Source organism: Hyperolius riggenbachi, chromosome 2, assembly GCF_040937935.1.
Source record: "Hyperolius riggenbachi isolate aHypRig1 chromosome 2, aHypRig1.pri, whole genome shotgun sequence".
Classification (NCBI taxonomy): domain Eukaryota; kingdom Metazoa; phylum Chordata; class Amphibia; order Anura; family Hyperoliidae; genus Hyperolius; species Hyperolius riggenbachi.
Genome location: NC_090647.1, coordinates 518,287,481 through 518,303,424, shown reverse-complemented (window position 1 = coordinate 518,303,424; position 15,944 = coordinate 518,287,481). Strand labels below are relative to the sequence as shown.

The following is a 15,944-nucleotide window of genomic DNA, read 5'->3' as shown; positions in this document are numbered from 1 at the left end:
CACTTCTTGCGCCAACTACTCGTCTTTCTTTGTCAGGGGAACACCTTTCTTTGTCAGGTGTTCATGACAGCTGCGCAAGCGTATAGTCTTTTGTTGGGTGATGTATTTTTAACATATTTTTATGGCTATCTGTATTTCATGCTTCTGACAGGTCCACAAAGACTATTCCTGTGAGCAGGTATTTATTTTTCAAGGATCTTTAAGATACATCCTGGTTAACATTGATGTTGAAGTACTGCTCTGAATTCCTCAGGTCACTGGAGAATTTTCCTTGCTATACCTTCCTAATATAGTGTGTCATATCAATGTTTTCCCTTCATGTTTAACAGTTCTTTCTCATTTTATATCTTAGAGGCATGTCTATTTGTTCTCCAGGTCCCAATGTTCTCTTGGCAAATTGATCCTTTTCATATACCTTAATGTATTCTTCTTAATACTCTACTATATCTCCTGTCATACTGAGCATGACATTTGTCATACAACTCATGGTATGCAGCAGAGGATATTATTTAAATGACCTTCAGTACACAGTACCAAGTAGGAATGTAGATACTGGAATGGCAAACCCAATGGCCAAAATTTTCAAAGGAGTGTAGACTAATTTACAGAATGTTTGGTAAAATACTGCATTCGGTAGTGTACAAGTTGAAATTACGTAGAATGACCAAATGTTTTACCGAACGTTTTAAACCTGGTCTAAAAATGTTTGGTAATTCTGGCATGAACTTTGAATTCACAAAAGTGAAAGTGGGCATGTTCAGTGGCTATTTCCTGACAGAGAGTAGACCGGCTGGACCCTGTTGGAAAGTTATATATGTCAGGGAAGATGAGCCCTATTGTAATATAATTTATTTCATATTACATGAAATGAAACAAAAAAATTGTAAACTTTACAACATAATACATTACTTCCCAAAAACCACAGAAAAAAAAGTTAGTTTAGGTTGAGGCATCTCTGCTATCAACCAGAGAATTACTGTATAATTTAATTTGGAAGAATTAACCCTTGAATCTGTATTTACCGAATACTTGAGTCTACCCTACCAAATGGTTACTGAACAATTTTAGACATAGTTTACCAAATGTCACTCGCATTCGTAAAATCTTTAGTGAACTTACAAGTAAGAACATAAATACCGATTGAGGTATTTTACCAAACAGTTTTGCTTTACCGACCTGCCCTTAGTGACCTGCCCTTGTGACCTGCCCTTAGTGAATTGAGGCCAATGTATCAAAACCATTAGAACTCTAGACCAGTACCTTAACCAATGGGAAAAAAACATTCTTTAAAGTGTAATCACATGCAGAAACTTTGCTGTGGCTATGTGACTGTTTCTCCAGTTTCACAAACATTTCACCCTTTTTTAGAATCCTCATTATAATGCGATAAGAGCCATGTGAGGGTTGACAATAGCTGTTGTGCAATAGCAGAAAAAATCTACAACTTCCAATGCATCACACAAGGGCCCATATGCAATTTCCTTTTTCTCCTGTGCTTTCTCCTAGGTGACATTTTCACACCTCGTTATAAAATGCTTTTTAACCACTTGAGGACCACAGTGCTAAACTCCCCTAAAAACCAGGCCATTTTTACTAAAATTAGGCCACTGCAGCTTTAAGGCCAAGCTGCAGGGCAGCACAACACACCACACAAGTGATTCCCCCCTTTTCTGCCCCCCAACAGAGCTTTCTGTTGGCGGAGTCTGATCGCCCCCAAGTTTTTTTATTTTTTACAAATATTTATTGTCATTTATTTTGAATAAATAAACATATTTTTTTCTCACCCTCCCTCTCTCCCCGGGTAGCCTATCACAGCGATCAGCTGTTATAGGCTTCAGCCTATCACTTCCGGTCACTCTCTTGTGCCCGGGGGGACAGCCGGGTCACACGGCTGTCCCCAGTACAGCACTGCCTCAGATCGTTGCGCTGTACCCAGTAAAAAGACAGCGGTTTTGCCATCTAACAGTCTCCCGAGCGGCAATCGCCGATGGGAGACTGAAGGCAGGGTGGAGCTCCGCCTCCCAAGCAGGAGATGTGCGCGCAGCCTGCACGCAATCTCCTGCAGTAGCCGGCCCCAGGACTTGATGCCAATTGGCATTAGGCAGTCCTAGGGCTGCCACCGCGGTCATGCCCATTGGCGTGTCGTGGTCTTTAGGTAGTTAAACCACCAGTAAACAGGATAATACTCAAAATTATTTTGATAGTACTTTTTCACCAACTAGTTCTTTTTTCAATTGTAAAATGCTCAAATGTTACTTTAAAAAGAATATGAAAATTACTTCCAAGGAAATAACTCAGGAGAAAAAGTTAATTGCATATGGGCCAAGGGCCCTTATATGATGAAAAGGTTTCCTCCAAAGTTTTCTCCAAGGAGATAATTTTTCATTGTAACAATAACTTTTTACCACTCAGCAACTGAAAAAGTACGAACAAGTCGGTAAAAAAGTACTATCAAAATTTTGTTTTTTTCCTTCCTGAGGCCATATGCAATTACGTTTTTCACCTGAGTTTGCTCCTAGGAGATCATTTTTCAACTTTAATTTAGAAAAACTTTTCAGCACTTTGCTATGTAAAAAGTACTGAAAGTAGGTGAAAGATACTATTAAAATTATTTTGAGTACTTTTTTTTTTTGCTCATTGGTGGTGTAACCCCTTACCGATTACCTAACTCAGATAGGTGTTGGGAAGGTGGCTTCCCAAGGACCGCCTAAAGTCAATCGGCATCAAGTGGAGATTAGCGAATGCACGCACATCCCTGCTGACTTACAGAGCAGAGCTCCGTATACAACCTGCCAGCTGTGGCTGACAGGCTAAGAAAAGATTTTAAAAAGCCGAAAGTGGTTGTACAGCGCTGCCATCTAGTACAGCGCTGTACGGGGGAGAGCACTGTCACTGAGCTGTCCCCAGGAGATGATCACAAATGATTGTCTCTCATAGGCTGATGCCTATGAGAGGCCATTGTGGGGATTGGCTGTCAGGGGGAAGGATGGAGGGGGAGGGAAAAAATAAAGAGAAAATCCTTTTTCAATAAAAAAAAATTAAATTAAATTTTAAAAATTACAGATCGCTGCAGCAATCAGATGCCACCAACAGAAATCTCTGTTGGTGGCAAGAAAAGGGGGTAAGATTAATTTGTGTGCTAAGTTGTATGGCTCTGCAGCAAGCTGTTAAAGCTACAGAGTGCCTGGTCACTAGGGGGGTGTAAGCCTGTGGTTCTCAAGTGGGTAAAAGACATTTTATTGACAAGTCTGAAAATATCACCTAGGAGAAAACACAGGAGAACATTTTATTGCATAAGGGACCCGGTGGCTTAAAAAGTATTTTATTAATAAGGGGCCATATGCAATTCACTTTTTCACCTGAGTTTTCTCCTAGGAGATAATGTTTTATCCTGATTTAAAATAACTTTCCAGCACTTTTCCACTAAAAAAGTAGGTGAAAAAGTACTCTCAGAATTATTTTGAGTATTTTCTTGCTTTCTGGTGGCTTAAAAGGCATTTTATTTACAAATTTTAAAATGCCACCTAGGAGAAAAGTCAGGAGAAAAAGTTAAATGCATATGGGCTCTCTATTGCTCTCTGACCTTAGTGAATTCAAGTCATTGTACTGCAGCAGAGGGCAGGAAGGAATGAACGCTTCTAAACCGAAGTACACTGAGGGACAATGAGAAGAAGTGCAAGAGTGGAGCAATATCTGTGACCACTAATCCCTTTAGACAGGCATTACTTACTGCACAATCAAAGCTATAGGCTTGCCCGTAAAACTCAATTATGAATAATAGCCAGTATTACATCAGTATAAACATAGAACTTAAAACATTGCTAAATCATTAACTCTGCAGTAGACTGAACTGATTTATTAACTCATTATCACCTTAAAGTGTACCTGAGATTAACTCTTTCGGGACCGGCCGCCTAACCCCCTTCAGGACCAGGCATTTTTGCAGAGGGGGGCGCATTTGGGGGGTCAGGCAGCCGGATCCCTGTAGGGTCTGGCTGGGCTGTCTCCCCCCTGTGTGACCAGGTGCCCCCCCTTGTCAGCAGCTATCACTCACCTTCCAGGCTCCAGCGATGAGCTGCAGCGGGTCCCTCTGCTCCGGCCGGCATCTCAGCTCCTACTGCCACTCAGTTTCCGGGTCGCGGCTTGATGACGTCATCAAGCTTGGACCCGGTGCTGATGTCAGAAAGAGCAGAAATGCCGGCAAGAGTGGTGGGGGGCGCTGATCGTCACGGGAACGGCAGGGAGGTGGGTGGATCCTCTTCTTTCCCCCCTACCGCCGCAGCTGTCAAAATGATCACTACGATCCGACGGTGATTGTAGTGAACACGTGATCAGCAGCCATACGCAATGGCTGCTGATCACTGAGGGGAGATGCCAGCTGTCATATGACAGCTTAATCTCCCCTCTCCGATGCGCACGATCGCGTCGGGACGGTTCGTTAGCGCGGACGTTGAATCAACGTCCTGTCAGAATGGTAGCACCACCTGCTGGACGTTGATTCAACATACTTGGTCCCCAAAAGACTAAAATAAATACATATACATACCTAGGGCTTCCTCCAACCCCTTCAGGCTCATAGGTCCCTCGCTGTCCTCCCAGGCTACCTGGACCCTCCTCTAGGCGGTCTGGTAATTCATCTAGTCGAGGCCAGTCGGCACAGCTGCAGTCCCGCCACATACGCTCCCTTGTCATGCTCCTTTTGCCGGGAGCATTTTGCTTATGCACAGTAGTACTGCACATGTGCAGAACACTCCCAGCAAAGGGAGCCGCGATAGGGAATGCGTTCATGGCCACGCCACTCATGTGCCATTTCCCCGACTGGCTGAATTAGCGGGCCACGTAGCAGAGGATACAGGCAGCCTGGGAGGATGGCGAGGAGTGATGAGCCTAAAGGAGGCTAGAGGAAGCCCCAGGTATGTATTTATTTATTCTTTTCTTGATCTCAGGTTTACTTTAACTCAGCTCTTACAAATATTATTTTGTTAAGTAATCATATTTCTCACCATTCACAATGACAAAGATATCTCGGAAATCAATTTCTCCTCGAACTTCAACTCGCCCTTCACAAGTGTAGATGCCTTCATCTTTCTTGCTTATGTTCATAATCTGGAGATTATTGTTTGCTAACATTACAAACCGGCCTACAGAGGAGAAAAAAAATGAAAGATGCACAAAGGTCAGACACATGTGGAGTAGAGAAATGCATCCGATACCTCTATAGTGTGTTTTTTGCCTAACGCTATTAGACTGTTCATGAAAAATGCATTGCCCAATTTGAAAGTAAAATGTAATTTTCACAGTTTAATATTTTTGTATTCCTTTGCCAGGGAATGCTATTCTGTATTGTGATAGGAAAGAAAAAAAAACTCATATAGATCACTGCAATATCATCATCAGCCAGAGTTTTAAGTTATGAACAAAGAGTATGTGTTTGGCAAAAGAGTGGTTATTAGGTTATGATTAAGATGCATTACTGCATTGCTTCACATATATTAATACTGTCACATCTGAGATGAATGTGCACAATAAACATGTAAATGATTTATGGTGCTTACAATGCAATGATTCCATTCTGTTAAAGGGCTGTTTGCTAAGCAAAACATAACAACGTGTTAAGATTTCGAAAGGGCATACATTTGGCACAGTAATACTAGGCAATGATTTCCATCCAGATTGTCAAAGCATATTAATCATAGCATGGGGCTGGCTATGTCAGTAAAAGTTACCAAATGAACAAAAAAGAAATATTACTTAAAAATGTGATACGCTGAGGCAGATATGATAATATCTGAAATGTAAGTACTTTGTTTCCAATAATCCTTAAAAATATATTTCCTGTATTTGTTCTTATAGTCAGCATAAAAATGAAGGAAAAATGGATAAATCATACAAAAGGAAAATGAAACAATACAATAAAAGACAAATATACACTAAGAAATACTTGTACTGACAGGAAAATGTTTCCTATAGACCACAGTTTTTTTGTATTATCACTAAGAACACATGAGTAATACCTTGTATTTGTGATGAGTTAGTGTTTTACCTGCAATACCATTTTTGCAGTGAGATAGGTTGTTCAACTGAATTTAAATCAAAAGGTTGCTCATATTTTTTTTCTTAATTTTTGTACCGATAAGCAAACACTGCCAGTATTTATCATTTACTTCATATTCTGTAGAATGGATCTTGGATCATGCTTATGTAATTGTATTTTATAATCCCTCTATAAAAAGAAATAATGTACACACTATGGGCTTGATTCACTAAGACAAATAGCACGCCTTATCAAAGTTAACACGCATTATCAATTTTAACACGTCTTATCAGAGTAGCATAGCAAACTTATGCCTGCTAATTGGCAATGATGAGAGCTCCACTCGTCCTGCCCTGAGCCCCTGCGGGTTCGTAACGCTCACTATGCTACGCTGATAAGGCGTGTTAACTTTGATAAGGCATGCTAATTTTGATAAGGCATGCTACTTGTCTTAGTGAAACAAGCCCTATGTGTCATGAGCATCATTATTTGGGTCTGTTTGTTCTAAACTGAATAGCCTTGGGTATAAAATTAAAGGTGCCCGTACACTACAGTTGGTGCTATATAACGTAAAGGATGAATGTATTCCAGATATCATTTATTCACCTGTTCTACCATTGTGCACAACTTTTCATCACTTGCTGCCATTAGATACCATATTTTTTCGACCATAAGGTGCACCCCCCCCCCCTAAAAGTGTGTGTGTGGGGAGGGGGGGGGGTGCATGCCTCTTATAGTCCGAATGTTACAATCAGCAGTGCCAGGATCCAACACATACACAGCAGTCTGCTGCCAGACATGCTGACCCCTGCTGCCCGCTGTAACACATGTGTGCCCTCTGTTTGTCTTTTGCCCCCCTCTGCCCTGCATGTGCTTCCCTCTGCCCACCCTGTGTACCCCTCTGTCCAGCTTGTGTCCCCCTCTGTCCTGCGTGTGCCCCACTCTGTCCATCCTGTGTCCCCCTCTGTCCTGCTTGTGTCTCCCTCTGTCCTGCTTGTGCCCCCCTCTGTCCATCTGTGTCCTGCTCAGTTGTCCTATCCCTCCGCCAGTTACTCACTCACCCACATTCCCTGGATTGCCAGCATGTGAGGAAGTATAGTAACAGACAGCCTTCAGAGCTCAGCGGCCAATCAAGTGGGGGGGAGGGTGCTGTCAATCATGACTACTGCTGTGCTCTGTTACTGGAGCCAATGGTCTCAATTGCGGGACCATAGCTCCATTATTTGGGCCAATCACTGCACTCGCTGAGACTCAGTGAGTGCAGTGATTGACCCCAATGACTGAGCCATGGTCCCATCCTGTCCAGAGTGTCTTATCCTCCAAAAAATACAGTATTAGGCAAGATTTCAGCATAAATCTTCCTTTTCAACCCAATTCCCATGGTGTCTAGTTTTTATAGCCTGATAAAGTGCAATACTTAAAAAAAAAATACATTCTCACGCTTCCCACAATCCCCTCATACTTTCACTGGGATTGAACGAGCAAAGCAAATTGCACTTTAGCTACATATTCATTTCAACAAAAAGCCATAACTTTGGTAGATTTCCATTAGATATGGTGTTTGTATTGCATATAAAGGCTACAAAAAAATTAACAGTGTATGGGTACACTAATGTATGAATATAGGGGTACACTAATGTATGGGCACACTAATGAGGAGTATAACGGAGGTGCAGAGTGGCAAATTCTAAGTGAGAGCACCTAAAAGGTTAATTGATCAGTTAGTACCCCAGCCTGCATCTGGTAGAATGAAACATATTTTGTGCATAACAGCTGGGGGAATCTACTGATTTTTTTTCCTTTAATAAACAGAGATGTGCAATTGTGGTTTACATGTTAGTGGAAGACAGGAAACACAAATTAAAAATACAAATTGTAAGATCACACATAGGTACATAACAGAAGCCCCGGTGACCTCTGGTGGAAGGGCAATGGGCTATCAGGTCCCACTCCGCCCCCCCCCCACTTTGCAGAGCATTAGCACAATGGAGCTATGTGACCATATGTACCTGCTCCTGCTGCCTCACCTCTCCTCTTCCTCCCAGTAGCCACTCACTCTGCACTGCATATACAGCTCCTGATCAAGTAACATGCGAGGCAGTGGGAACAGGTATAGTCACATGGCACTGCTGCTCAAATTCAAGGGGAAATCTGCATCACTGGCCACTTCTGTGGGGGAACACCTGCAGGGGGGTCCTGGATATTTTTTTTGTAGGAGGGCCCGAGCATCCCTTGCTATGTCCCTGCTCAAAAGGGCTCAACCTAGTATTTCATATTTTTGTGACACTTCTTATGAATATGTGCATGGGCATAGCACTCACCCCTGCAACCCTTGCCATCACAGGGGGGCTCAGAGGCTTTGGCGGCCCCTCTTCCTCCCTCTACCCAACCACAAGTGCAGCCAATTAGTAAAAAAACCTTGTTTCTCACAAAAAACATCCCCGTCACCTCCTCCCGCCATGCAGAGTAGAAAGTAGCAGGAGCATCTGTAATTATCCCCTGCTTCCAGATGCTGCTTCACAGGTGAACCCTCTCTGCTGCCATTCTGTGGCTCCCAATCATGTGACCCTCATGGGTTTTGGGAACCAAGTTGGCCCCATGCTATCATTTTGGCAGGGGGGGGGGTATTAAACTATTTACGCCACTGAATATATACTTCCTCTGGTTTCATATTACTCCTGAACTATGTATAGTGAAGAGAAGAGACCCAGCACTGTCTTCAATTGTATATAAGCTCTTTTATTAAGACATCAATACAGCAATTAGGGCAAGTCTTGACTTGCTGTATTGAAGCCTTAAAGGACCACTATCACAAAAATAATAAACACATACACATAAAAAATAAATTTCTTCCAAGGTAAAATGAGCCATAAATTACTTTTCTCCAATGTTGCTGTCACTTACAGTAGGTAGTAGAAATCTGACAGAACCAACAGGTTTTGGACCAGCCATTTAAAAGCACTTAGTGAATTGCAGTTGCACCATCCAACTACCAAAAAAGTGTGCAGCAAGCATGCAGGCTGGCCAGCATCTTTTTATAAATTTCCTTTTTCAAGGAGTGTCCTTATAAAGGTCATGCTGAGAATCCCCTATGGAGAGATGGACTAGCCCGAAAACCTGTCTGTAATGTCATATTTCTACTACTTACTGTAAGTGACATCAACATAGGAGAAAAATCATTTATGGCTCATTTTACTCTGGAAGAAAAATACTCCTTAATTGTATATGTGTACATGTATTTTAAATGTTACAATTTTCGCAATAGGGAATCCAGCACCATCTTCAGTTGTGGGCGGACATACAACTGAAGATGGTGCTGGATTCCCTTCTCTTCACTATTCCACTGCTGTTCCTGCAGGCAGAGGGACAAGGATCGGTGCACATTGCACTTGGATGGTTGGGTGCTGCCTACCTCTGTTTACTTTTCTCCTGAACTATGTATGTTATTCTATGTGTGCATTCAGATATCCTATACTGTGCATACACCATATATGTATCTACTGTCCCCACTATTCTCTGTATTGTACTCTGTACATCGTCATGAAAGATGACGGTGCTATATAAATACATTGCAATAATACATTTTGAGTTAGGCTATGTTCACAGAGGCCATTCTATTGCATTTCCCGCCATGCAACAAAGTGGTGCCATGCAGTGTCTGTGCATTGTGCCGCATACAGTCACTGTTGCATGCATTTTGCCTAATCCACTGCATGCAGTGTGTTACCATGCCACATTCTGTTACACTGTGAACAATGCATAGGTAGTGTATTGTGCAGCAAGATGCTTTACAAAGCAGTCATTATGCCGCACTGCAGCATACCCACAACATAGCCTCCGGGAGATTTTGGTGCAGGGGAAAGCGGATTAACGGCTTACCCTGCTCCTGCACAAGTCCTGGTGGCCTAAATTACTATGCCTCTCCCGGCCACCATGGATAGTAGGGAAAAGACGTAATTTGGGTTCCAGCTACTGCTGGCGGCCGAATTACAGTGTTTTTATAGTAATTTGTGCTCCGTCTTCTGATGGTGCCCAAATCACTCACTGTGCATTGCCATATCCATAATTCCTATTACGGTCTTTGGTGGCGCCGGCTGCGCCCAAATCTCCTGCACTGTTATTACAGCGCTCGGCACTGCAACCCATCACTGTGAAAATACAGTGGGAGACATAACAGCGCTTTCAAACAGAAGTTATACCTGAATGAACTATCTGCATGGATGTGCAGAGCTCCAGTAACTGGACAATATTACACATCTAGCAATCAAGACAGGCAAAGGAGGTTGTTAGCTTCATTAAATAATGTGTGCACAAATTATTACCTAATAGACTGTGAATCGACTTTGAAAGTAGCCTTAGCAGGTAAAGATCTCAGCATGAAACAATATATATACAGATGGAATATTACACTGTACCTATGACACGCAGATATTCATGGAATCATTGGTGAATTGCAATACCAGCAATGGCATGTGCTGCGGAGTCAATACATTTAGCATTCATATTAAATACAAAAGTGAAAAACGTAATGACCAACCACAGATCAATTTACTGAATCATTTAAGTCCTTTCCCCGCGGACTACATCAAAATATGAATGATGCTGTGTTTCATTTCATTGTGCTTGAAATCCACACACATTTGTCAAACAGGTGATCCAAAATCAATATGAAAATCTGAAGAAGGTATTGAAATTATAACTGCTCACTACTCTACTACGATTGCAATTCTAACACTAGATCCTCGTTTAAAAAACATAACTTAAAACGTTACCAAAATACTAACTGTCATCAATGTCTGTTACATCTTCCCTGTTACTCAGCCATCTGACCATGGGAGCAGGGGAGCTGTTGATGTGGCAGACAACTTCCGCATCTTCACCCTTGATGAACTCTTGGGGTGACCTGACCTCTTCAAATGTCAGTTTCTCTAAGGTAAAGGGAAATGGAATGTTATTTTGCGTGACTGTGAGGCATGAACTAATACAATGCAGTATAATATAAAGCTATGCAAAAATCAAAATATACTTCAGTTATCTGGTACTGTGAACATTATGCTTCCAGGTCAGAAAACACACACATACACACACGTATATATATAATATGTAGGGCTTGATTCACTAAGGCAAATAGCATGCCTTATCATAGTTAACTCACCTTATCAGCGTTAACATGCCTTATCAGAGTAGCACATCGAGCACTACGAACTTATGCCTGCTAATTGGCAATGACGGGAGCTCCACTCGTTTGCAGGTCCAATTGCGGGTCCAACCACTTTAAAGGACATTATCCCCGCACTTTAATTGGCCCAATAGGCTCCCTGTCACTTGGCAGGAAACTTGACAGGCAGCCTATTGGGCCAATCAAAGTGCGGGGATAATGTTCTTTAAAGTGATTGGAACCGCAGGGGCTCAGGGCAGGACGAGTGGAGCTCTTGTCATTGCCAATTAGCAGGCATACGTTCGTAGCACTCTCTATGCTACTCTGATAAGGAGTGTTAACTCTAATAAGCCGTGTTAACTCTGAAACGGCATGTTAACTCCGATAAGGCATGCTATTTGTCTTAGTGAATCAAGCCCGTAGTGAATGTAGTTTTTGCTTTCTGAATCAAGCCCGTAGTGAGTGTAGTTTTTGCTTTCTAAGACACAGCAGAAAGCACGTCTGGAAAGTCCTCATAATTCACCAACACCAGTGCTGTAAAGGCTATTCACACACTATATAAAATAAGTATCACCTAAACTGTAAGTGTCATTTGTAAAATGCTTTCAGATGTTTGTTCATCTAAACATCTGTGTCTTCAGTCTTCTGTGTTATTGTAATACTTTAGATAGGTATAATAAAGGACATGCTGGTCAGTTCAGTAACCTGTCATGCTGCTCAGTTCAGTCATCTCACTGCTGGAACAAGCATGCAGCCATTGGAGTCAGCACAGGTGATATACATACTTGTTCACAATGGGTAATTCATAAAATATTACAGACACTGAATCAGTCAGCTAAGTAGACCATTCTAAAGATAGCAACAAATCCTTCCATCTTCCTCATTTCAGAACTCCTTTGCCTTCTATTAACAGTAAAGAAATCAGCCTGTCTGCATTTCAAATGCCAAATATTAAGTAAAGAAATGCCTTAAAAAAAATCTGCACATGACTGATGTTTAAAATGAGCACAGCTTGATGTTATTTCACATTCCCGAAATTTCCTTCAGGAAATCAACTCTGTTTTCTCAAAAATGTCAAAAAAGAAGGATAACATTTGGTCTCGGTAATTGTATTCATTTGAATATATTCTACATTATTCATAATGCATGAGCTGTTTATTTTTTAATCTGAGTTTTTTTTTTAGATATATATTTTTTGAAGCTTTGGCAGGAAGCGTTCTCTAAATTCATTATCATATTTAAACTTAATCTACAAATCCACAGACTTTTTAGATTCATTAACTAGACTTCATAAAATCAAAGTTCATGAAAGAATACATTTCATGACTGCTGAGAAAGAATTGGCAGGGTGCTTCAAAGATATTACTTTCAAGAGATTCGAGCTTTGCTATTTTTATACTTTTGCATTCTCTAAAGACAATGCTGACTTTACTGTAGACTTAACTTACATGAACGATCAATAGCACATAAAATAAATGATTAAAGGAAATTCATTCATCCAAAAATGACCCTAAATGTGTTTAAAGGAAATCTAAACTTTTGTAAAAATTATACCCTGTCATGACACCTATAGACCGTATTTTTTGGCATATAAGATTCCTTTTTTCTCACCCAAAATTGGGAGTCGGGAGAGTCAGTGCACCTTATATGGTGAAGGTCTGGCCATGTGTCTCCCCCACAAGCTCTTACCCATGTGCTGTCTCCTCCGTCCATCTCTGTGGCTGTATACAGCTTATCCCACCCCCCCCCCCCCCACTGTATACACTCATCCTGCGTTGTGTCTGTCCTTTTAGGTTCACTGCTGCCCTCTAGTTGCGCATGGTGTCAGGCCACAAATGACGTGCCCAACTAGAGGGCGTAAATAAACCCAGAAGTACGGTATCTACTCAGGACAAGTTTATATAGTGGCGGAATCAGCTGTATGCAGCAGTGGAGATGGGCGGAGGAGACAGACGGAGGATTCTGAGCACTTCGCTGGATTGGTAAGAGCATGCAATTAGATTTTGTAATCAGTGTAATCAGTTTAGATGGGAGTGTAGTCAGTGTAGATAGCAGTGAAGTCAGCGTAGATGGCAGTGTAGTTAGCAATGTAGTTAGCAGTGTAAACAGTGTAGATGTGAGTGTGGTGAGAGTAGCTGGGAGTGTAGCCAGTGTAGCTGGGAGTGTAGTCAGTGGACATGGCAATGAAGACATTGTAGCTAGGCAGTGTAGTCAGTGTTGCTGGGAGAGTAGTCAGTGTAGCTGGGTAGTGTAGATGGGATAAAGACAGTTGGGGGGGGGGGGAAACCCTAAGATGCCACTGCACTATAGACATACCAGATGCACTAGGTTTAGTATGTTTCTTTTCTTCTATTTTTTGCTGATTTTTGCAGAAAATCACAACTGAGGTGTCTTACATTGTGTTATGTGTAGAAGGACATACTAGGCAAATGCTGTATAAAGTAGTTGAACTGATTAAGCACCTGAACTGCAAGTGGCAACTGGGACACAGTTGAACCGCTCTGTGTGCAAAGAGTGTTAAGTGGGCCATTAACCAAACAGTGAACTGTTATTTTTTTCATTTTCAATTATCTGTGATTCCTGGAACAGACAGCTAGTAGCAGACTGAAATGTACATTTACTCACGATAGATTTCCAGAACAACTGTGGACTCCTGAGTATGGCCCCTCAAATCGGAGGCTTGACACCGGTAAATGCCAGCATCATCTATATTGGCATTATAAATTGTCAGCCATGAACGGATGCCTTCCCTTTGTACCACGACTCTCTGATTAGATGTAATCTTCTCTCCTTGTGGATTATACCAGTCTATTGTTTCAGGCTCACCCACAACTATTAAAAAAAAAGTCAACAAAAGAGGATGACACAAACAGAAGAAGGAAAATTAAATATGCCCCATTACAAATGTTTAAATTAAAAGCATTTTGTTGTCATCCTAATGAAAACATCTGAACAAGAAGTAAAAGGTTTATTCAGAATTCTAAGAGTGGTTGAGCAAAATAAACACTAGGGGCCATATGCAATTCACTTTTTCACCTGAGTTTTCTCCTAGGTGATATTTTTAAATTTGTCAATAAAATGCCCTTTGAGCCACCAGCAAGCAAAAAAATACTAAAAATAATTTTGATAGTACTTTTGCACTTACTTCTCAGTACTTTTTCAGTTGAAAAGTGCTGGAAAGTTATTTTAAATGGAAGATGAAAAATTATCTCCTAGGAGAAAACTTAGGAGAAAAGTGGAATTGCATATGGGCCTAAATGCTTAAAATTAAATTTTTACCCTTATATAAACAGTTTAACCCTCCTGGCGGTAACCCCGACCTACACTCTGGGCAGCCACCGTAGAGGATTTTTCTGCCCCGGGAGTGTTTTTTTTAATAAAAATTGTTTTATCCACTGTAGCTAGCAGTTCGCTAGCTAGCATTCATCCCCTCCGCTCTCTACCGACCCCCCCCCCCCCCCCTGATCGCCGTCATTATACGTACCCCCCAGGGATCCCGCGATGGCGCAGCCTCTCCAATCAGCGACAGGCTTCGCTACGGGGAGGATCGGGATTGCGCATGATGTCATGACGTCGATGATGTCAGACGTCATGTCCGATCGTCACCATAGCGACAACTGAAGCACATTGGGGAGGCTGCGGCTCTTGTGGGATCGCGGCTAGGTAAAGTTTAGCGGCTGCGATCGGGGGGATCAGAAGGGTGCGGGGGGACTTGGGGAACAATGGTAGCTAGCATAGTGCTAGCTACCAAGGATAAAACAACTTTAATTAAAAAAAATCCCTCCCGCGGATGCAGCCTCAGAAACTGCGTACCGCCAGGAGGGTTAAGGGCTGGTGCACACCAAGAGCAGTTCTGAGCATTTTTTAAAATGCTTTTGGGCTGATGTATTTAAATGGGATGGTGCACACCAGAATGGTTTGTTTTTTCCCCAAACGCAAACTTGGGTCCTGCAGCATTTTTGCAGTTTTCTGAGGCGTGTCTGCCTCAATGTAAAGTATAGGGAAGTGGAAAACCGCTCAGAAAAATGCTAGATCAGAGCGATTTTCCCAGTGTTGTTACAGAAGCTGTACAGTTACAGATTTACTGTAACAAAATATAAAATTTGTTACACAAAAACGCTCCAAAAAATGCAAGGCATGTTTAGAAAATCTTTCTGAACATGCCTAGAATCGCTCTGAAAAACCTCTTCAAAAAACGCTTGCATTTGCGGATCCGCAAGCGGTTTTGGTGTGCACTGACCCTAAAGCAGATCTCCAGATTAATTAACAAAATCCTGCAGCCTTGCTGTAAAAATAAAAGTTATACTGGTACTTACCTGTGACGTTTTGTCCCGCAAAGCCACTCCAAAGACCCCACATCATTCGACTTCCGGCATCTGGCCCCGCCTCCCCTCTCTGCACAGAGAAAGCAGTAACTATCTTGGTGTTTTTTCACTGGAGAGAGAGGGGGGCCGGGCCAGGCACAAGAAGTCGAGTGATGCGGGGTCTTCAGAGCGGTTTCGCAGGAGAAAACACCACAGTTAACTACCAGTATAACTTTTTTTTACAGCAAGGCTGAAGGATTTTGTAAATGTTTCTGGAGATCTGCTTTTACTTTTCATATGGACCTTTTTTCACATGTGTTGTAGTTCTGTGTAGTGTGGTAAAATGCAATCAGGTATAGTCGTTCAGATAGTTGTCTTTAATTTAATGAATAACATACATCAGCAAAAATAACACAGATGTTTTGTGCTGAACTCAAGTGTTAGCACT

At 41.9% G+C, this 15,944-nt stretch overlaps 1 protein-coding gene across 2 annotated transcripts in view; it reads right to left on the bottom strand.

Moving 5' to 3' along the window:
- Positions 1–15,944, bottom strand: part of NCAM2 (neural cell adhesion molecule 2) — a 447,029-nt gene that overhangs the window by 164,430 nt on the left and 266,655 nt on the right. For both annotated transcript variants that reach the window (XM_068270575.1, XM_068270576.1), the window contains exons 3-5: positions 13,818–14,024; positions 10,819–10,962; positions 5,004–5,141 (exon numbers count right to left, since the gene is read on the bottom strand). In XM_068270575.1, coding sequence (XP_068126676.1) covers positions 5,004–5,141; positions 10,819–10,962; positions 13,818–14,024 — 489 coding nt within the window. The remainder of the gene's footprint in view (positions 1–5,003; positions 5,142–10,818; positions 10,963–13,817; positions 14,025–15,944) is intronic.